Source organism: Notechis scutatus, chromosome 1, assembly GCF_049901735.1.
Source record: "Notechis scutatus isolate UNSWTSFEM ecotype Mainland chromosome 1, rNotScu1.2, whole genome shotgun sequence".
Classification (NCBI taxonomy): Eukaryota; Metazoa; Chordata; class Lepidosauria; order Squamata; family Elapidae; genus Notechis; species Notechis scutatus.
Window position 1 is genome coordinate 101,121,727 of NC_142009.1, and position 23,029 is coordinate 101,144,755.

The window sequence follows — 23,029 nt, forward strand, 5'->3', positions numbered from 1 at the left end:
CAACAAGCTTTCTTTTTTTTCAGGAAACAAAAATGATGATCTTTTTTCATTATAAAATCTTAAAATTTACAGTGCATTGCAACTTCTTTCGGGTGCTGTAACATCAACAGTGCCTTTATATGTCCTCCATAGAATCTCAAAATTATTATGTGTATCTCTTTCTTTTTTTTCTTTTGGGATATCTGCTAACTTAGACAGTTGGTGCTTGGACCAAATATTGGCAACATTGATCATTGTCAAAAAAAAAAGTTGTTCCTTTCATTCTATAGTGTGTTATTTTTTTTCTTACAGTATTTGATAAGAAAGGAAGTATTGATGGCCATGAAAATGGAGACCTGGGGAATACAATTGAAACTGAAGAGACTGTATCTAAACTAGCCCAGTCTTCTGAGAGCTTAGCCTAACCCCTCTGAATGGGACTAGTATCTCCTTTAAGATGGGTTTCATGGGCTGTTCTATATGATAAATGCCACAGAAAGTTACAATGAAGGACTGTTCATAAGGTAAAGAGACACTGTGTTACCATTGTCTGTAAAACAAATCTGTTCTGGTTTATTACCTCAGGGCTTCATTATGAACAAGTCTAAATGTGCAAAATGTCCCACTTTTCTAAAAAGTTGTCCATGAATTTTAGCACCAAAGTATTATTTTCCCTCCAAGACTTGTCCTGAGTCCATTTTGGATTGTACCTATGAATGCAAGTATAGAAAGATGCAGAGGAGCTGTAACGCTTGATTCCTTTCACATATACCAAAAACAAATAAAATGCTATCCATTTGCTAATAAAATAGGCTTCAGTTAACAAATAAAAATGGCTAATGGTTTAAAAATACACCTTGCAGGAAGGCGAAAAGTAAAAACAAAACAAAAAAGACCCAACCTCCCCAAACTTCATAATATTCAAAATAAATATATATTTTGCTTTAATATGCACATGTAAGATTTTAAATAACAATTATTTATTTGGAAGTAATTCTTTCTTAGCTCTCAATATCTAGTTTTCTCCTTTCAAATATTCTTGCTGGATTTGAATATATCCCTAAAGCATCAAGCAGAATATTATGGTAACTTTAAAAAAAAAAACTAAATGTGATATGAACTTACTTTACTTAAGTTTGCCCTTAAAATTGTACAAGTGTCCATTTTCTCCGAGCTGATAAGCTTGGATTCATATAGTTGTTCATCCTACTGCTCAATAACTTTATAATCACTGCATATGTCATATGGGAACTAGCTTGTCTGCGGGAATTCAGTGTTCCATAGATTAGTAATTCTAGTTTATTTCTAAAATTGTCAAATGTAGCTCACTTAAATTAGCTCTGGACTGCTCCAAGGGCTCACTTTCACTTTTTTCCTGATCATATTGTAGATAACTACAAACTGATCGTTCAGTTTCTGTTCACAATCTATCCGATTGTATTCTTAGTTATTATCGGGGAGGGGCGATTTTTATAATGACATGAGGAAAAGCTATTTAAATTTGCTACTAACAGTAGGTTCACATGAGGTTACTTATTGGGCACCTAAGAGGCAATTTATTGGGCACATAGTAAGCAGCACTGCCTCATTGTAAGTTATCAGTTAATGGCTGGTCATCAGTTTATGTGGGGTAATTGGCCATGTAATCTTTGCCCAAGTCATCTCCAAAATAGATTGTTGTTAAGCACCGATCATACATTGCAGACAAAATTATAGCAGCAATCTTGTCAGAAGCTAACCTTCCATTCCATGAGTAGGGCCATTGTAAGTGAAGTTCTCTAATTTGATTATGATGATGGGAGATTAATAATCACTACTCAGATTCAGATCAGTAGTCACAAGGCCATCAGTGACTCATGTCATACTATGTGAAGATGTTTATATGAGCCATCTCTGAAAAGGGAGAGTCAAGCATTTTCTGTATCTTGTGAGGTCCATGCAGGACTAGCAGAAAAATGATTAAAGCCCTGGTACTTCACAGAACTATATTTTTGGTATTATTTAAAAAAAAAAACTCAAAATGTTCCAAAACCTGAAAACGCTCAAGGCACTTTTAGAATATGTTGGTATTAATGGGGTTGTCTTGGCTAAATTCTTGTACTGCTGTGTATGTGTGCGTGTGTGTTTTGGGTACATGTGTGTATACATACCTACACACCCACATACCCACATATAAATGTATACATATGTGACTTATTAAAACTGCACACACTCTGTATGCAAATGGTTAAAAACCATGTAGCTTTTTTAAAATTATAGGATAAAGCATGAAATGCCTGCTTTCCATTCACTTTCTTGCAGGCAATTGAAATGTAATATTTAAAAATGTATTTTGAGAGTGGAAATAATGTAACATGAAACTTTGTGTTTTTTTTCTATCGACTGTACATAAATGGAGAACATATAAAAATGCCTTTAATGTAATGTCAGTTAACCTTATGTTCAATGTTTAAAATGTTGTGTTTTAGAACACAGTTAAATATGTCTCTTCTATAGGTGCACTATATACATGTTTATAGAAAACTTTAAAATGTAAATACTGTATGCAAATATTTTGCCATTTATAATGTTGCTCATAAAATAACTTTTGCGCATCATTTCACTCACTTGCTCATGGAATTGTATTTAATTTGCAGTAAATTTTGATTGCTGCCCTATTGAAGTCTCACTGTTAAAATTATCTTAACCAGAACACTTATTTCCAAGGCAAGCCAGGATTTTCAGTTAGGCAACAAGACCGTAAAATGTATGAAGTTGCTAAAATGTCTATGGAGATTCTCAATCATTCAGGTCATATGTCCCAAAGTGGTTTTTTTCCAGTGGCCTCTTGGGATATGAAGTTGCATGTGAAAAAATGTATTTTCCATCTTACAGGTAGTCCTCAACCTACAACTGTATTTGAGCCTGCAATTATGTTTGTAAATTGGACCAGTAGTTAAGCCGGTCACCCCATGACTATGCCTGATTTTACAACCGTTTTTGTAGTGGTTGTTAAGAAAACCCTGTTTCACTAATGGGCACTTTTTGCTGGAAACAGGAGTAAATGCTACAAATAGGTAAAAAATTGCAGTCACATGATCACAGGATTCTGTAAATGGCTCTAAATGTGAGCTGATTGCCATGTGCTCAAAATGTGATCACGTGACCATGTGTGACCGTGTATTTGTGGCTGTCGCAATTTCAAAAATTTGTCATAAGTAGTTCTGTTGTAACTTCGACCAATCACTAAGTGGCTGATTGTTAAGTGAGGACTATCCTGTACTATAAGTGCAGGAATTCCATATTTCATACAGTAGCTGTTTTCTTCATTAAAATGCTAGTATAATAAATTTGCACGCCCATCTTTAAATCAGCAGGAAATTGACTGGGTAGATATACAGTTACCAAACATATGTTTCTATTATGTTGTAATTTAGGGTTTTTCCCCCCCTTCCTACAGCAATGTTAATACATCAAACTATTTTATGGATTCTTGTCCGAATAAAGTTACATTTTTTTAAAGTAGTATGAAGACATAAATCACTGCGGATCAATTAGAAAAAAGAAGTTTTAGTTCTTCCCTCGAATAATCCGCTATGATCCACATTCCACTTTTCATACTTAGAGAAATGATGACTGCATCACAGCAGCATTGAAAAGCACAAACAGCTATTTATTATTACATTGGAGAGATGGAATTTTGCTTTGGTTAAAGTGGTGAAGATTTTGATAACACAGATATTGAAAAAGATGTGTGTGTAGGGGAGGCAGAATACAACCCTATTTCACACTTTTCTGGATTGAGATATCTGCAGAGAGCTAGCTGCTGCTATCGCAGCTGACTTGCATAACTGTATTTCCCTGCAGCAATTTAATTAGCAAAATAACTTCTGATTACAGAGTAATAAAATGGTTTTTTTCTCTAGGGAGGGGATCAAAGATTGATTTTCAGTCAGCAAAGGCAACATACAGGGAGTTGGTATAGATATCTGTGTAGTGCTCTGCTACAAACTGTAGGTTAGCACATTGGCCCCCAAGGCTTTCTTGTTTGTTGACTAGAAATTTCTCACGTTCTAGCCCAGAGGTGTCAAATGTGCGATGATATCTTGTCATGTGACGTATCGCAACTTTCCCCCCCTTCGCTAAACCAGGGGGTGGGCATGGCCAGCAAGTGACACATCTGTCCCATGGGCCATGACTTTGACACTCCTGTTCTAGCCCATCCAGAAGCTTATAAAACAGAAAGGGTGTATATAATTTATAGTTTAGGATGCACAGAATGCTTAGGAGGCTAATCAAATGATAACTGGAAGGCCCTTGCTGTTACCTTTATCAAGAAATGGGACAATACTAAGAACTATTCCAGTCTTTTGGCATTGCAAATGCATTATTGATATGCATAACTAGAGAAGCCAGAGGGACTCTCTTGCCTTCCACAAATTGTGCGATATTTAACACATTCATCATGTTTTGGTAAAGGTAATAGGGGTTTGATCAGTGTTGGCACCCTATTATCTAGTTTTTTTTTTAAAATTTAGTTTGTTAGATAAATAACAAATGTTATAAAACAGTTAGTACCTATCTGTATATAGAGCCAGTGTGGTATAGTGACTAAGTTGTTGGACTAGGAGCAGGGACATCCAGATTAGTCCACCCTCAGCCATGGAAGCTCACTGGACAACTTTGGACTAGTTGCTATTTCTCATCCCAGCAGGTTGGGACAAACAAAAAGAAGACCTATGTACACTGCTTTGTGCTCCTGTACAAGCACATCAAGCAGGTATTCCTGATTTTATATCAATCTTGAGCTAGACTTCTTCAATCATTTTTTCACAGCAACAGAGCACATCCTATTTTGATTCTTGCATTGTTACATTCACTCACTCATTTTATATCCTGCCTTTATTATTTTTTACAAACAACTCAATAGATCTACTACTCTTTCTTTCTATTTCCCCCACAAAACTGTGAGGTGAGTTGGGCTGGGAGAGAATGACTGGCTCTACATTACCCAGTTGGCTTTCAGGGCTAAGGCCAGACTTGAATCATGGTCTCCCGGTTTCTAGTCTGGTGCTAAACACTAGGCAGACTGGCTCTCATATAATAAGTAATCTGGTAAAGGAAGTTGAGTGAATACAATTTTCTTGCCTGCTACTACATTGTAGTTCATGTAAATGCCAAATGTTTGACATGTGCCATCAGCAGTACTATTTTATAGCTCTGATTTGATGTGTTGAAGCTGCTGTTCTCAGTCAAGGGAATACTGATTTTAATATACTTTATCATTGTTTTTGACTGGATGCTGCCTGAGCATTATGATAACTTGGGCTTTAACAGTATTTTATTTTTAAAAATACATCCTTTGAGAAAATCACAGCCTACTGCATGTATATTTTAGTAGAGAAACAGTCAATTTAAAAGATTTAATGTCAAACAGTAGGTCAAACAGCTCAGTATTTTTTTGATAACTGGGAAAAAATGTCTGCTTGAAATCTATGGGGAACCCTTTGCTTGTCTACACTGTGCTGCAAGTATTGCAAAGCTAAATTATTTTCACCTCAGTTTAATGCAGAGCGGTGGCTTTTTCTTACTATCTGGCCTGCTTTTATTTGTTTATTTATTAGGTTTTTATCCTCCTTTTGTTATTTTACAAATAACTCAAGGCAGCAAAACATACATAATATTCTTTCCTCCTATTTTCTCCAAAACAACACCCTGTGAGATGGGTTGGGCTGAGAGAGAATGACTGACTCCAAGCAGGCTTTCATGCCTAAAGCGGGACTAGAACTCAAATCTCCTGGTTTCTAGGTCAGCACTTTAACCACTACATCAAGGTAATGCAGTGAATTACAAAGAACACCAAAAGCCCGTTCATGTATTACGTTGAAATGATTGCAGTTTTAGATAAAATGCATGAGCAGGGGTCATTACATTATCTGGTTCCTGTGAGCAGTTGTTTTGGCTGTATAACGTCAAGGTTTGCAAGTCCAAACATTCATTTTCCAGTACACTTTGTCTTATTTAAAAAAAAAATTCCAGAGCAAAGCTCAGAATTAAACATGTAGCTAAACTGTTTATAAAGGTTCTGAAGCATAGGATTTGATCTCAAGAAGTAAATCCTTAATCAAATTGTCTCGCTGCTTATTTGTAACCTGTCAGAACTAGTTAACTGTCCTATCATCACAACATGACACTTGCCATGTTTTGTTTTTTGATTTTGCCAAAATGATGGTGGTTGTTCCTGTCTGACTGCTAAAAAGGAGAAATATTTCATATTCCTTGCCATTTATGGGCTCTTAGCACTGTCTCTCAGAGAAGTACATCAGCGGAGAACAGCTGACTGTTTTAAAAATGGGAACTGGAATAAGAAGCACTTAAGATTATCTATCTAGTCCACAGTCACTCTGTTGTATCTCACTGAATATTTCATGATTGTACTACAAGGAAGAAATAAAAGATGATCTTTCTGCATATGGAAACTTCTGATGCACTTACATAGTATTGTCCAGCCTCACGGGGATAGTTTTTCCCCACCATGGTCTTATTTATTGAATTTCCTACACCCTCTCCCCACATTGTTTTAACGGAATATGGCTTTAGTGTCACTCTGACTAAATGATGCAGAAATATGCAAGGCCAGAAAAATACATTAGCAGTGCAGTTTCATTGAGCTAATAATACGGTACTATTTCAGAGGATAGTTCCAAAGATTGTACAGTGCTGCATAAATGGGCCAAAAAATAAAATACCTCTGTAGATAAACTGCCCGGAGAATGCTCCCGTCAGATTTTAAAGCAATTTATCTGAGCAAAGATGTCTTATAGCAGACCAAATGTTATTTACGTCTGCTGTGACCTATCCTTTATTATAATGGTTCTGTGCTCTGAATTAATGGAGATGGTCCACAGCTTACCTTTGTTTGGAAATTTTCTCACTGCATTGTATCTAATTGTTTTATAGAAATATTTCTTGACTGGATAATACTGTACAATTTTGTACATACAATTTTGAAAATTACGTTCCCCAAAAGTTTGGAGGAGAAACCAAATGTATAGCATGCTTTCAAACAACACTCATGATTTATTCAATTTACATGGTTCACAACAGAGGCATCAGCGAATTCCCATGGGCTGAGTTCTTAGTTAAATTATCATCTGTCACAGCCATAATCTATAGAGATGGCCAGAGATCTAGATTTGAAGAGCAAAATATGATTGTAGCTTGGAGTCTCTATCGAATCTATAGAATACAACAAAGCAGGTTGCTGCACTCTATAGCTGTGGCATCTTCTTGACAAAAAATGCATATGGTTTAAGATGTTCCAAACAGCTGTTAATGTATGCAACTTGAATGGCATTTTGCCATTCAAATCTGGAGATTAATCTTTTTTTTTTTTAGCTTCAGCTGCTAAGAACTTGAATCATAACATCCTGCACACAAAATATAGGTTTTTATCACATGAAAGCAATGTTTAGCACCCATTTTTGTATATTTATTCAGAAATAGTCTGGGATTTATAAATATATATATGCTCTGAATTGCAACTTTGGATATGCTCTGAATTGCTGCAAATATAGATTTGAAAATTCTGTTCATTCTGGCATAATTTTATATATGAAATATAATTAAAATTACACATATTGAAAAGAATAAAACTAACATAAGAGAATAAAGGTGAAAGAACCAAACTGGTATCATGGTTAAGATGACAGATTAAACCAGGAGACCATGATTTCTAATCCTGCTTTAAGCATGAGGCCAACTGAGTGACCTTGGGCCAGTCACTCTGTTCAGTCCCAAGAAGTAGACAAGGCCCAAACCACTTCTGAAATAACACAAAGAAAACTTCACAGATTAAATCCAGGCAGTTGCCAGTAGTAAAAAACTGACTTGGAGACACCCCCCCCACCCCAAAAAAAAGAACAAAGGTAGCAGTTTACATAACTTTGGTAGGCAGTTTATTTTTTCCCCATATTTCCCAAAGAAGAAATAAGCATATCTTGCTTATAATGGAAAACAAGACAGATTTGGTCCAAGTATACATGCTACTCGAATGTAGCATGTCACTGAAGTTGTGTCTAATTCTATTCCCTGAGAATCTAAATTTTCATTTAAAAACAAACTTTCTAATTCTTGCCACTCTTGAATATAAACTTGCTAACATGTAGGCAGCCCCCATGGAAATCCTAGAAGAGCAAAAAATGATTGTTCTTTTAATCATGGAAGGTCTGTACCTTATCTTCCAAGTGACCATCAAGAATAAATTAAAAAGGACTGCTATCACGCAGCCTACATAAATTGCAAAACACTTTATGGGAAGTGCAAAATGTTTAAACATGTCTTGTTTTTTTATATTTAACTATCCATTCTAAATAAGATCTTCCAAGAATGAGCATTATCTCAATTAAGAATGCTGCCTCACCTAGAAATCAGTGCATTTGTTAACAAGAGAGATAACAAATTATTTAAGTTACTTTTTTTTTAAATTAAAACTGTATGTACACATTGCACGGTATTAAATGGAGCACCAACAACTCAACTGTAGAGAATCCACTGCTTGCAGACCTTATTCTGAAGGCTCCTCATGGTGAAAAGAAGGAAAATTGGCCTATTACTCAAATTCTGCAGGAATGTCAGTATTCTTAGGTCCTTTCCTTTTCCTGGATCCTTTCATGAATTCTGGATTATAAGAGTGCTGTCACTGCAGTCTGATTTATTGGTTTGAGGTTGTATCTAGGTGTTGAGTAATCTTCATTTGTCAGGGATTCGGCCTGTGGTTTTTGATAGCATGTATTATAGTCCACTATGGGCAAGATACTAGTTTTAGGCTTATCATACTCTTTAATGTTTTGTGGTATTTTATAATCTCCACTGTTCCCATCTGCCTTGCATAAGGCAAGAAAAGTTCCAGAAGGAAAAGAAGAAACAGCAGGAACATTGTAGCAATTATCTGAAGAAAAAACATTTTCAATTCCTGTACATCGCTCTACAATAGGTGTGGCGTATTCCGGTTCCTGATTGGTCAGAGGTAGCGCATAATCATGGTGATTTCTTTTTTGTGGGCGGTTGTAATGATTTTTGTTCTCTGAGAGACATTTTTTCTCATCCTCCGTGTCCATTGGTTTAAAAGTAGATCCCTGCCAGGTAACTGTCTCAGTTCCTATCATGATGGGCTGATGATAATCTAGACAGAAGACAGAAGCAACATCTTTAAAATTCCAGTTCAGATTGAATATTATTCAGCCACATTATTTTGTGCTAAATCCTGAATAGTTTGATGTACGTTGGTGTATTTGTTATGGCACTGAATGAATGGTACTTAACGATTGGTCTTCCAAGTTTCAGCACTCAGTTCCTGCAATCACAATGCTTATAATCTGGATACTTGACAGATTAACTGTCTATTTTGGTAACTGAGAGGGATCTTGGAGTCTTTCTTAGTGGACAACCAGCTAAATATGAGCCAGCAGTGTGCAGCTGTCGCCAAAAAAGTTAATGCAATCCTAAATTGTATTAACAGAGGGATACAGTCAAGATCAAGGGAAGTACTAATACCACTCTATAAAGCCTTAGTAAGACCACACCTAGAGCACTGCATCCAGTTTTGGTCACCACATTATAAAAAAGCTGTTGAGACTCTAGAAAAAGTACAGAGAAGAGCAACCAGGATGATTAGGGGACTGGAGGTTAAAACATACAACAAACGGTTGCAGGAACTGGGCTTGGCTAGTCTGGTGAAGAGAAGGACCAGGGGAGACATGATAGCAGTCTCCCAATATTTGAGGGGCTGCCACAGGGAGGAAGGGGTCAAGCTATTTTCTAAAGCGCCTGTAGGCCAGACAAAGAATAATGGATGGAAACTAAACAAGGAGAGATTTAACCTGGAAACAAGGAGAAACTTTCTGACAGTGAGAACAATCAACCAATGGAACAGCTTGCCCTTGGAAGTTGTGGGAGCGCCATCAGTTGAGACTTTCAAGAAGAGATTGGACTGCCATTTGTCAGAAATGGTGTAGGGTCTCCCGCTTGGGCAGGGGGTTGGACTAGATGACCTACAAGGTCCCTTCCAACTCTGATTATCTGTATCTGTATCTACAGCCGTTCCTGCTGGCTTCCCATAAACAAAATCAATGAGAAGCCAATAGGAAGTTAGGGTCACGTGAGATCCTTGCTTAACAGTCAGTGGTAATTTGCTTAATGATGTAACCAGAGACTATGCACTTTACCATTGCATCACTTAGTGATGGAAATTCTGGTTCCATTACTGTCATTAAGCAAGAACTACTGGTATTGTATGAATAGTGATGGCTAAGAAACCTTGCAGTGTTGGCTGATGAACTTTAGTGGGACAGCAGGATTACAAGCTGAAGTGTTGCAGGTTTAAGGACAGCCTTGGGGCAAGACTCTTAAAAAAGGGAGGACAGACAGAAAGAACGAACCCATGCTCCACCAACTAGGGACAAAAACCAGTGGCAATCTGAAAGAGGCAACGTTAACCAGTCTTTTTTAAATCCAAAGAGAAGTAGAGTTCTTAAGAGTTATAGATAAGTACATACAAATTCAGGTAACACTTTGCAAATGTTTTGGTAGCAAAAAAATACTGTTTAAAATATTTCAAATTTCTGTGATTATCTTCCATCCATGAGACAGTGGAGGAAAGAAACAATGGGACACAGTTGGAAATTGCAAAGTTAGGCCGCAAGAACTGAAATTCAATGCTGTTTTGATAGCTTAATAAAAGAAATGCTTGAAGATATGTTTGTATTTAATCTATAGTTTGTATTAAATCCTGTGAATTAGATAAAAAACCCTTAACGGAAGACATTAAATTTGGTGAAAAATGAATATGGTTATTTTAGCCACCTTTTTTTTCTTCTTCTTCTTGGCTTAAAGCAATTTTTAAAAAATGCTTCCCAAACTATCCCTTCTCCACCAAACATTAGCAAGCATACAGGTAGTCCTCAACTTGCAACCACAATCAAGCCCAACATTTCTATCGCCAAGCAGGACAGTTGTGTGGTGAGATGTACCCCGTTTGATGACCTTTATTTTGCCACATCTGTAAATACATGAGAGTTGTCAAGTGCCCGAATTCTGTTCAAGTGACCGTAGGGATTCTGCAACGGCTGTGTAAAAAATAGTCATAAGTCACTTTTTTCAGTGCTATTCTTACTTTGAACAGTCACTAAAGGGATGGCTGCAAGTCGAGGGCTACCTGTTAATTTTGCTAGGTTTTCAGTGGCTCCTGGAATGGGCCTGCAAGATTGAGGACTGTATATCTCTCATAAAGCTATAAAATTAATTTTGGGAGAAAGTTCCAAAGTTGTTTAGAATACCTGAAGTTGAGTGTGGTCTCTTCTTCCGGTGGGAAGAGATACCAAACAAACTTTTATCCCCTCTATATAGAAATTGCCTTTGGATTATGCATATAGCTCAAATAAGAGAACTGATGCATGGGTAATACTAACAAGCATGGAAAGAAGGCCCATCCATTTTTTACTTCCCCATCTGCTTGTTTGAGCTAATCAAAGTTTCATGGGGTGTCTTGCATTAGAGCAAGTGAATTGCAAAAGCCCCATGAATGCAGAATGCATTAAAGGTTGACATCTAGAACATTTCAACAAACCCTCAATCACGAATAGTAATCATTTAAGTGTCAGGGCATCAACCTAGTCTCTTGCCAAAGGAACCCTTTTAGTCAACTTCCTACCCTTTTATAAATATTTGTAAATGTTAGCAGCAATGGGGGAAGCAATTGGGGGGAAAAGAAGCACACACAAGCACATTAGCAATGTTTTTTTAAAAAAAGATAATGCAGATAGTTCTCGAGTTACAACAGGAATTGGGACTAGAATTTTCTAAGGGATGTGGTTGTAAAGCATGAGGTCTTGTGTCCTTAATGACAACAGTCCTGGTTGCTGTTAATTGAATCCCACCGGTTCTGAGCCAAGGTCCTACTCTGATCCAAGCCATTTCCAGCTTGTTCCCTCCCAGCCCTGAGCCTTGGTTACGATAAGGGACTTCCTCCTCTTCAATTCTTTTGACCTGCCTCCCTCCCTCCCCATCTCGTCCTTCTGGCTACTTTGTACTCCACTGTCCTGTGTTCAATGCCCCTCTGGCCTTACTGCTCCATCTGATCTTTGCTGTCTTTTTTCTGCCTCTGCTGACAAGCCACACAGTGCATGCCTTTGTTCCAATCCCATGCAGGCTTCTTGTGAGATTTTGGAAGGCTTCTGAGCAGGGCTGTCAGAGCCAGTAGGCCAGTGTGGCAGGCTGACTGGGCCAGTGGAATGCAAGGAAGTCAAAAGGGGGCTGGGTCATAGATGGAGGGTGGGGGGAGTTAAAGTGCCTCTGTAGTTTGCAGTGCAGACTACTTGCCAAGCATCTGAATTTTGATCCCATGAATGAGGCAGCTGTAATGGCCATAACTTTTGGGGGGGGGGAGTGTAATTACCATTCATTAAGCACCACCATGCCTCTGAATGCCTACAGAGATTCTCAATCATCCAGGTCATGGTTGTCCCAAAGGTGCTTTTCCAAAAAGCAACTAGACTTCCTTCCTTCCATTCCCCACCAATCAGTTAAGAACTGAAGCTCCTTGGATGAGAAGCAAAATGTGTTCAAAAGAAAAACCCAAGAAAGTCCAGTTGCCTTTTGGAAAAGCACCTTTGGGACACGCCTTTGAATGGGTCACAGAATGAATGATAGTAACATAAGGACTGCCTGTACATTATTTTTTTTTAAATCATGCAAAACTTTGCCAAAGGGCAGGAAAGCAAGCCTTTCTGAACAGAGAAAAATCATTATTAATCAATCCCCTGTGAACTACACTGCCTTTCCCTAGTTAAGGAGGGAGATCAAATGTTTTGCAAATTATAGCGTCAGAAACTGTGACTGTTTTCAAAAGAATTACCTGTCATCTCGCTTGTGATCAGTTCCAGCTCTTTGGGTGCCTCTTTTTCATTATTGTAAGTGATGGTGAATTCTGCAGACTGATATCGGACAAAGGGTGGTTGAATTTGTTTCCAGAAACCTAGAACAGAAACCTAGACATTTAGGTCCTAGCTATGTTTAATCTCAAAAGGTAAATTAATCTAAAGCACTGCATGCATAGAATTTATTTACTTGTAAGTTGTTGTGGACATATAGATTTATTAAGTGATTATCGTAAAATTGCCTTTAAAATGATTTGGAAAACCAATTACAATAATTGTAGCTTTTACAGAATCTTCACTACTAGCATTAAGCACCATCAAATTATCTCTATAAGGCTTAAAATGTTGAAGATCCACTTGAATTGAATTTTAAGATAAAGGTAAAGGTTGGGCATGGTGCTCATCTCAGTTTCTTGGCTGAGGGAGCCAGCACTGGCCAAAGACTATTTCCATAGTCATGTGGCCAGCATGGCTATACCCCAGTGGTCCCCAACCTTTTGGGTATTAGGGACTGTGGTTTTTCCACAGGGTGGAAGGAGTGTGGTTTCACATGCTGACTGCATCCCATGGATGGGGCTTCACTTGTTTACGTGGCCCAGTTTCCGGCATGCTGTGGACCGGTGCCAGTCCATGGACCAGGGGTAGGGACAGCTGCTTCTCACCGAAGTGATACCTATTTATCTACTTGCATTTGCATGCTTTTGAACTGCGAAGCAGACAGGAATTCTACTAGGACAGGGGTCTCCAACCTTGGCCACTTTAAGACTGGTGGACTTCAACTCCCAGAGTTCCTCAGCCAGCTTTAAAGTGGCCAAGGTTGGAGACCCCTGTACTAGGACACAATTTTCTTATCTCTTATAGTAATGGAGGTTTATACTTTGCTTTTTAGATGGCAAAAAGCTAGTGTGTGGAAATTATTTCTCAAGGGAGCCAGCAAAAGCTCAGCTTCTATACATGATATTTCTAGCTCTACAAAATATTATGTGGAAAGCAGCACTTTATTTCTTGTACCCTCATGAATATATATTATACTTTTTAAATGTGCCTTTAAAATCCTAGTGCTACTAAAATTTAGGCCTTGCCATTGTTTCTGATCAAAGCCGGGCCCTGCTAGAGAGTCAAAGCAGCACCACAATACATAAAAAATGCTCTATAAAAACCTTGGTGGTTGTATAGCATCATAAATCATTCATGCAACCATAAATGGCAGGGGAACAAATGTAAGAACCTATCCACAGATTCCCACAGAGCAGTCAGAGAAGTTGAAAAACAGGATGAGCAAGATCAGAGATATCAGTGCCAGCTCTCGCTGAATGTCCAACTCACTATATATAAAACATGATGCATGGGTCAGGAGAGAGAAAGGTGGAGCAAGTCAAGGATATTCCTCCTACTGAATCCAAAAGATATTACTGATCAGCAGGAAACATTTTTTATTCCTTCTTGTTTTTGTCCCATAACAAAAACAAAAGATTGCCACTAACTTGGTTTTCCAGTGTCAGATGAACCATACGTAGTAGCTTGCTTTCCTTTTCTGTAAGGAAGGACAAGATAAATTAGACTTTTCCTGCTTCAGTTCAAATAGATTTCACAGAATGTATTAACTTGATAAATTCCAAACAGCAGGCAATTCTGAATTTTCAGGCCTATGTCTTCCCAGGTTTATTATATACTATGGATATTGTCAAGAATCTACAAATCATGGGCAAATTTGTTATTTTTCTTAGAAGTCAAGATACATAGTTTTCGTACTACATTTTCACTAGACTTCCAAGTATGGGGTTTGATTGAAATCATTTTTATTTATATTCATAGCATCATTAGACAAACAAATCAAGAAGCTATCAATTTCCCCTTTTATTTGTTCAATCGATAGCATTTCCTTCATGAGTTCAAAGTAGCTTAAAATGGAGATCTCTGTTTTATTGCCACATGAACTCTGCAGGTAGGTTGGAGTAGAGAGAACAACTAGTTCAAAGACACCCAGTAAGCTACCGTGTCTAAGTGTAAATTTGTATAGATATTGCCCTACTTACGAACTTTCAAGTTGCAAACTTTTGCAGAAATGAGCAAATCTGTCTACAAACCCATCCTAAAAGGTCCTGGAAGGCAGGAAAAGGTTAGTTTCTGGCATGCTGTTTGCAGATCCACCCAAATACTCTACCACGTGTTTTTTTTTAAATACTAGTTTGGACTTGCCTCTTAGAACTTAATCTGTTGATAAGTAGGTTGGTAATGTCTGTACCTGGGTCTCCTCAGCCCTAGTCTAGCACCTTTAGAATAAAACTGACATTATGATGCCTCTCTTCTCCAATCTCTGACACACATCATGAAAAGGTAGATATTTTTAGTTTGTTAATCAGCCAGATAGTCTAGTAATCTATTTAATGTCTTATGTAAACGAAGGCTACTCTGAAAAATACGTAGCCTCCAAAATCAGTATTTGTACCATTGATCAAGCTATAGTTTACAAGTAATATAATTCATTTCATGCATCTGAGCTTGGGCTATGTATGGCTGAGGCAATCAGTGGCATAATACAATGTGTATGACTTTCTATTCCAATGGATCATTTTGTGCTGGTAAAACAGCAGAATGCGCCTACTTATTCTTTATTTGAAAAGATTACTTAAGATAAGGAGCTGGTTCTCATCAGTAACATTATTCCTTTCATTAGGTTCCAGGGTGAAGAGGAGTTAGAAAGTTCATTCTTCACAAAGACTAGATGGCTTGGCAAGGAGGAAAGTGGAATGTAAGATGGTTTGACAGGACGTGACAACTCAGTGTGTCAATCAGGTTGTGTCCATGTCTACAAATTTCTCCCTGTTCACCAGCAGCCCGATATGCTTACTCAAAAAGCAATCTCCATATGAAGCTCTGTGGAACTCTTTTTTTTTTTTTTTGCTTATTGTAATGTACAATATAATTCAGAAAGAAAGCATGGTTAAAAGATACAGGACAGTGAAACCTTATTTTAATAGGCCACTTGCAGGAAGGGGGTATTAGATACTCCCAAATGTCTATTAAATATGAAAAGTACAGTACATAATCACAGTGATTTTTGTTTTTGTAATACGCAAATTGAAATGTAAAAACATAAGGAAATCTGGGTCATGAACCTCTCTTTGCAGATGTTGAAAATTAAGGTAAAATTAATATAACTCTCTTCTCTAGACTATGGATTTAGGGCATGGGTGTCAGATTCGATCACATCATGGGCGGGGATAGTGACGTATCGCAACATTTTTTCCCTTTATGGAGCCAGGGTTGGCGTAGCCTGTGTGTGATGTATCCAGCCCGGAGGCCATCAGTTTGACAGGCCTGATTTAGAATATTTGTCCATTATGTCAGTGGACATCCAGACTGAAATTTGATCTGCTGCATCTAAAATTTGTTAAACAGCGATAGTTTAAAATCAAGATTTCACTGTAAATATGTTTGCACTCCATGATCGGCCAACAATCACCAAACTATAGTCTTATGTAGCAGTGTGTCCATAAGAGAGAGAGAGGCAGAAATAAAAATACTTGCTCTGAGGATATTTTTTCATAAGCTACTTTTTCTGTCTATGTTCAGAAATCACAACAATACCTCATTACAAAGCAAAGCTCAGCGTAATGTTTTTCCTCTGCCTCAGCTCTCCTTTAATGATTTGAGTGCATTTAAAAAAAATGATTCTCTCTTTCAAGGCTAAACCAAGTGCAGCTATCCTATTCTGAGCTAATTCTGCTATGCTTGCCCACAAAATGTGGAAAGAACTTTCTGAGCAGGCACACTTTGTCAAGCTGTACAGTCAGCTCGCCCCATTCTTCTTAAGTGCAATTTATAATTATCACATATTCTCACGCATAAACCAAGAATTGTAGATTCCAAAATACACCACCAAAATTGGGCTTGGTTTATCTACCGATGGCCTTTTCATATACAACATATGCAGTACTTTTTTTTAAAAAAAAAGAACCCATGTATTCCGTATATTCTGATGGATAAGCCAACCCTGGAATTTTTAAACAAAATACTATGAAAATTATACCATCCATAAATATGCCAACTCTAAACATTAAAACATTCAAAAACTTGAGGGGACCATCATATTCACGCGTGACACATTTTCCATAGTATTTTGGAATACTAATTCAAGACTCAGCATATTCGTTAATGGGCTTATCCACCATTATATATGGAGAAGGAGACAGAGAAAGCACACATTTCTTGGAGAATCAGAAGTGTGGAAGCCTGATAAACTAAACTAATTAAAACTGTTGGGAATTAAATGAGATATCAGACATGCAATAGTTTAAAGAATATATAAAATCATTATACAATATTTTCCCCATTGGAATTATTTTATCTGCCAATTACTTTTGAAACATTGTAATGAATCAAGGGGCTGCACCTATTCAAATGATAACAATGATCATGTGTCTAATTCTGAATGAGGAAAAAAAAAGGCACTTACTTTCGTAGTGCAGTAAAGATCCAGGTTCCCAATAACAGGAGCAGCAAAAGCACCACAAGGGTTGGAATAATGATAGCCATAAGATTCAGTCCTTTAAAAGTGTAAAATATCAAGATTTAAAATACGCTGAAAACAAAGCTAGAAAACTTGACTATAGAGCTGCACTACACACCAAGGATCACATTTATTATCATATAGAGTACATGTCTTGTATTATTACAAAAACAAAATGAATGGAGTGCTATTCTACTGCAACTTTATATATATATATATATGCCCAATATTTTGTCCTCCATAATTGGATCACATTGGAGTAAGCTCATTATTCAATAAGTTCATTATTAAATCATTGTTTCTATTCAAGCCTATTACGATTAAATGATGCGGCCAACATGGCAGAATTCCAACGGTGTGATTTTAGACCACTTGGAGGGAGCATTAAGGATGGAAATGGAAACAGACTGATGTCTGCATCCTCTTCCATTTTATTTTTGAAGAAAGCAAAATATATCACTGAAAGTCTGCTATGTCCTGTCAAACTGCATTGATAGCAGCTCAGGAAGCAGAGGTCACAAGCAGAATGCTAGGCAAATATGAGGAAAGCAGATAGATACAGAAAATGTGTGTCTTTGAGGGTGGATGGGAGAACGAGATGGATGGGAACTGCCTGCCTTTGACCCTGGACGATGTGACCGTTTTTGAGTAGTTGTTCCCAACCGCTAAAACTTTTCTTCTCCATTTCACATACATACCCTGTTTCTCCAACAATATGGCCTCCCCCAATAGGAAGTCCCAGCATGTTTTATAGGCATGAAATGAAATTAAGCCCCTCCCCCAAATTAAGGCCTATATTAAAACATGCGAAATGGGGGAATGGTGGGGGGCTTGCCATTAGGAAGTACTTTTGTTGCACACCGGATATGGTGCTGCCTGCGTTGACCCTGATACAAAGTGCCCCACCAATGCCGAGGTCAACATCCAAGCCGTCACTGCTCACCTGCCCGAAGATACAAGGGGGAAATTAAGTCACCCGAAAAGACGGCCTAGCCATTTTTCGGGGCTCAAAAAAATAAGACCCGGCCTTATTATATGAGAAACACGGTAGGATCGCACTGATTGTCATACCTAAGTTGGTTTCAACTAAAGGTATATATTCTGTGCTTGATCGGTCATCTTTTTTAGTGGGAACACCTGTGCTTTGACTTGGTCTTTGCCCGAGTGGATGAATAAGAGAGCTGTTACCTACAAACAGACGGGGAAAAAAAGTCAACATCTCATTTGTGGGACAATGAGATTCTACATTTTACAAGCTGTGTAAAGATGGCTTACTTCGGACTGCTCGACAACCAATAAGTTCCACTTTCAGGGCTATTCTTTTGTACCAGGTCTGTGGAATAATTCTCAGAAAACGAGCTACTATAGGGGGAATAAAATTATTCCGAACTACATCTCCATGATTTGAGTTGGCTCTGAATACCTGCAATACGGAAGAATAACAAACACACACACAAAACAGGATAATTGATACAAGAGAAAGTTCGGAACAAATGGGGATTTATAAAAGACAAATAACATTCTTGTTCCACAAATTAATCTTTCATGGAAATATGGTAAGAGGATGGTTAAACTGAGCAATTCAAATCTGCTTTGTCAATGAGTACAATATGAGAAATGGAGTGGGGTTTTTTGACTGGCTTAACAGCAAATTCTATGTCACTGCCCAGATTTGAGCAGTGTCTGGCATAGAGAAGCCCTACTTAATAGAATTGAAGAATCTGAACCTGGATGCTGCAAACTGCCAAGTTAGCACAATAAGTCAGCACAACAACAAAAAGCCCTGCAGTTTTGGGCCAAGGCCCATTTTCTTCAGCTATTTTGTTTCTCATAGTGGTCAACTTTGGGGTACTCAAAACTTCATCCTCAATAGTCCTATCCTCTACGAATGTATCCGGTTCCCCTTTAAAGCCATCCAAGTTAGTGGCTATTGCTATGACTTATGGTAATAAAGTCTATAGGATAACTACAGTATGTACCACTAAACCTAGCCATCTGGAAAACTGAAGGCTGCATCATTATATCTAGGTGGGACTTTTCCCACCTGTTGAAAGAAATTGGGGAGAAAACCAACCCCTTTGGAACTTAGTAAAGAAATGCCACCAAGATTCATTTTGGGTTAAATTTGCATAGAAACACCTGAATAAACAAATTACTATTAAACTTTTGTACATTTTTATTAAAAATGGCAGACACACTGTCCATGCACTGCCTTGAAAAAATAGGTTTATAAGCACAAACCTTTCTGGGATGTGTGTGTGTAGTTTAAAATTTTGTCAATTTGTTAAAAAAAACTTTATTTCACTCCTGTTAGGGCACTTAAGATTTTGATGAATCTAACACTGCTGCTTCAATCATAAAAAAGCACTGGAGTAAAAAAAAAAACTTCAATAACACCGTTCCCACTCCATTCTCCATCCCCTAATCAGCATTACCTTTTCTTCATTGCTTAAGATTCTTTTGTAGGTTCTCCATTTTGTGTTATTATTTTTATAGTTCACAACAAATGTCTTCACGTAATAATTAAAATGAAGCACAGTAGACCCCGCAGTTCTAATTCCTTGTAATGTAAGAAAATAGAATACAAATAAATATGAAACTAAACTTTTCTTCAAATAATATCAATATACTGAGACCAAAGTTTAAAAAGGCAATATGTTAGCTTTATATTTTATCACCATTTCCACTACTGTTCATGTTAAAAACATTTGTTTACATGCATACCTTCTATCAATAGATACAAACATGTGTCCATTGAAGCAGCCCAATTTTCCACAAATTAAAGTAAGAAAAAAAATGTAAATTCTGGATTGTGATTTTACATATGAGTATAGTTCAACCCCCACTAATAAGGCATAAAATATTTCACTAGCTAGAAACTAGGGGAAATTGTCACAAGGCAAGAACCTTTGTATTTTATTATCTGTACCAGATTTGTTTATATAGTTCTTTAAAAAACAGAGCTTCAGGATGCAAAATATTATGGTGAGAAATTTCTAAACTCAATGCACATGCAGCAATAAATACAACCAAAACAATATGAACATACATAAACATGGGCTCTTCTTGTGAGACATAGCCATTTAGGTTTATTTAGCCACTTTGTTTTGCATTAGAGCCAAGAGAAAGTTTGAGCCCAAAGCAGCAACATGTAGTTTATTTCACAGAAAGCATGGTTCTAGCTTACCATGCTGTCTGAACATACCATTGAATTACAGAAAGCAAGTAATTTTATTCCATGAATAATTGACCCAAAAGAATCTGCAGGATCCAACACTCAACATGAAAAAGCAGTGGTTGTGCCCTCATGATGCAAAGACCACACTTTTATAACTGTACACAACATCATCATGGCGCACGTATTAAAGGCATATGTACTGAGCAGGAAGTCTCCGAACTTACCTGTAATTCTAATTTTCTCTCCCAAGTCAATTTCCAGCCACTGCTGATGGTTACTCTGGTTTGCTGCCCAAGATGGCCCAGGAACTTTAAGGCAAGCTTTCTGAGGAGACCACTCAACTAAGTCCCCAACTTCATTGATTTCATTCCAGGATGATGATGCGGTCATCTGAATATTCAAAGCATCTCCACCTCCTAAATTCAGTGCTGTGTCACAACCTTTAAATTATAAAAAGAATGTGCATTTTTGTTTTCACTGTACACACTATAATCAGAAAAATACTTGCCTTGCTCAACAGGATATCTATCCTGGATATTTTTAATGTTATATTCAAATGTAGAACCCAACATCTGAATTTAACTGTTGATAAGAAGCACTTATATATTATTTATTATTTATTTATCAGAAATTATTATTTTGATTTCCAAAGATGATGTTATTCTGACACTAAATGAATTGCATGCTAGTGAGCTAGTGAAATGGGGGTGGAGGAATAGATAGGTAGGAGCAATTGCAGTGCCCCTCCAACCAATCACAAGGATGGATAGATTGCCAAGTGCCTGAATCTTGATTATGTGAGAGTGTTGCAAACAGCTATAACTTCAGACAAGGATAATAACAAGCACCATCATAATTTTGAACAGTCATTGAATGGTTGTAAATTAAGGATTACTTGTATAAACACCTACTCAATAGCAAAGTAAATGGATTTAGTTTTGAGTAATATCTGAATAATATTTATGATAACAGCTTTGAAGTACTAATTAAAATAGTTATGCTTTATTAAGAAAAAAAGCAAAATAATACTACTCCTTACCATTTGAGTTAAAAATAAATCGCTTGTTTGATAGAGATCCACTGTCAAGAAAAAAGATACCATAATGTTAACTATTGTCATACATATGCGTTTGTGTGTACTGGTATTATCTGTCTATCTTTACCAATCAACCAGCCAACCATTCAAAGCTATTTACTCAGGAATGATATTGTTAGCATTTCTATTTCAAAGAATGAACTCCTTCCATGACTTAGAGCAGGGGTGTCAAACTGGATTTCTTTGAGGGCTGGATCAGCATTGTAATTCTCCTCCACAGGCTGGCTGGGGGTGGGGAGCTAGGACAAATGCCTCCTGCAGCACTCCACCAGACAAAACAAGGCACCGGGGGACTACATGTGGTTCTCCTGTGGCCTGTTTTCACTATCAGATGCACCGCAGGCCAGCCCCATGGGCCTTGAGTTTGACACCTCTGATTTAGAGTAATGGTGACAGATCTGATGCCTATTATTATTTAACTGTAGTACTGAGATTACGCAAATGACCCTGAGTAATAAATGCAGTTTAGTTGCTTTTTAGTTCAGGAGCAAATTTAATATCACACTTCGGCAATCAATGACTGAATTTTGACACATATATCTTCATTTAATAGGCTGAAAACTGAACAACGCTAATGCCCTCAATCGGCTTTTCTCTTTGAACGATTTAACAAGCAAACTGGGAAATCTGCATTAATTACAACAGAACAATATTTAACTTTAGACAATACGGTACAGTTGCTCATGCTATGGGAGGTGCAGATCTATTGCATAAAAAAAAGAAGGAAGCAGCTTTGTATGGGAATACGCAGTTATACATCTTGTTATTATGTTAAGGATAGCATACACAAACATGATTTTGGTTTAGATCAAATTATGGTTATTTAGACTTCCTAGTTTATTTATGACTTATTTTGAAAGAGAAGGAAAGGTGTTGTACACTACTATATCCTGGCTTTAAGTAAGCATATCATAAGTCAAGCACCAAAACAATACTTACTCTTGGGAAAGGATGCCATTGGCCAAGATACCCTGATACCGATTTTTTCCTTTCAACTGAACTACATTGATCTGGCCACCCACTTCATCTGCAATGATTCCAGCGTGTATGGCAGATTTGCACAAAAAGGATGTCTGATGTAATAAAATCCAATTAACAAACAAACAAACCAAAGATTATGTTTCAATACTTAAATAACTCATACCCATCTAGCCAATAAGAGACCACTCTTTCAAAAAATCAAGTCGAATAATAGAAAAGGAAAGTAACATTTTTCTGTAAATTATCTATTTAACTGGAGACAAGGCAGCGTTACTTCTGGAAAGATTGCAACAACTTGGCCTGTTAGGTAAATATGCTCTAAGGTTAATATTTTACAATGCATCAATCTTTCCTTGCTCAGAAATCAG

General features: G+C 37.3%; 2 protein-coding genes across 7 annotated transcripts in view; one reads left to right on the forward strand and one right to left on the reverse strand.

The window, feature by feature from the left end:
- Positions 1-15,942, forward strand: part of GOPC (golgi associated PDZ and coiled-coil motif containing) — a 36,485-nt gene extending 20,543 nt beyond the window's left edge. For 2 of the 5 annotated variants that reach the window (XR_015750825.1, XR_015750824.1), the window contains 2 exons: positions 292-503; positions 15,571-15,942. Coding sequence is in view for 3 of the 5 variants with exons in the window: in XM_026666041.2 (XP_026521826.1) it covers positions 292-404 (113 nt within the window). In the remaining 2 variants the exon portion in view is untranslated. Of the gene's footprint in view, positions 1-291; positions 2,637-15,570 lie in introns of those variants that run through there. The other 3 variants (XM_087972969.1, XM_026666043.2, XM_026666041.2) reach the window with 2 other exon arrangements.
- DCBLD1 (discoidin, CUB and LCCL domain containing 1) overlaps positions 7,900-23,029 on the reverse strand; it is a 38,453-nt gene continuing 23,323 nt past the window's right edge. For both annotated transcript variants that reach the window (XM_087972859.1, XM_087972855.1), the window contains exons 6-15: positions 22,620-22,753; positions 21,624-21,664; positions 20,809-21,024; positions 19,842-19,966; positions 18,682-18,829; positions 18,478-18,594; positions 17,353-17,443; positions 14,378-14,427; positions 12,872-12,991; positions 7,900-9,142 (exon numbers count right to left, since the gene is read on the reverse strand). In XM_087972859.1, the coding sequence (XP_087828985.1) occupies positions 8,643-9,142; positions 12,872-12,991; positions 14,378-14,427; positions 17,353-17,443; positions 18,478-18,594; positions 18,682-18,829; positions 19,842-19,966; positions 20,809-21,024; positions 21,624-21,664; positions 22,620-22,753 (1,542 nt within the window). In that variant the 3' untranslated portion in view covers positions 7,900-8,642. The remainder of the gene's footprint in view (positions 9,143-12,871; positions 12,992-14,377; positions 14,428-17,352; positions 17,444-18,477; positions 18,595-18,681; positions 18,830-19,841; positions 19,967-20,808; positions 21,025-21,623; positions 21,665-22,619; positions 22,754-23,029) is intronic.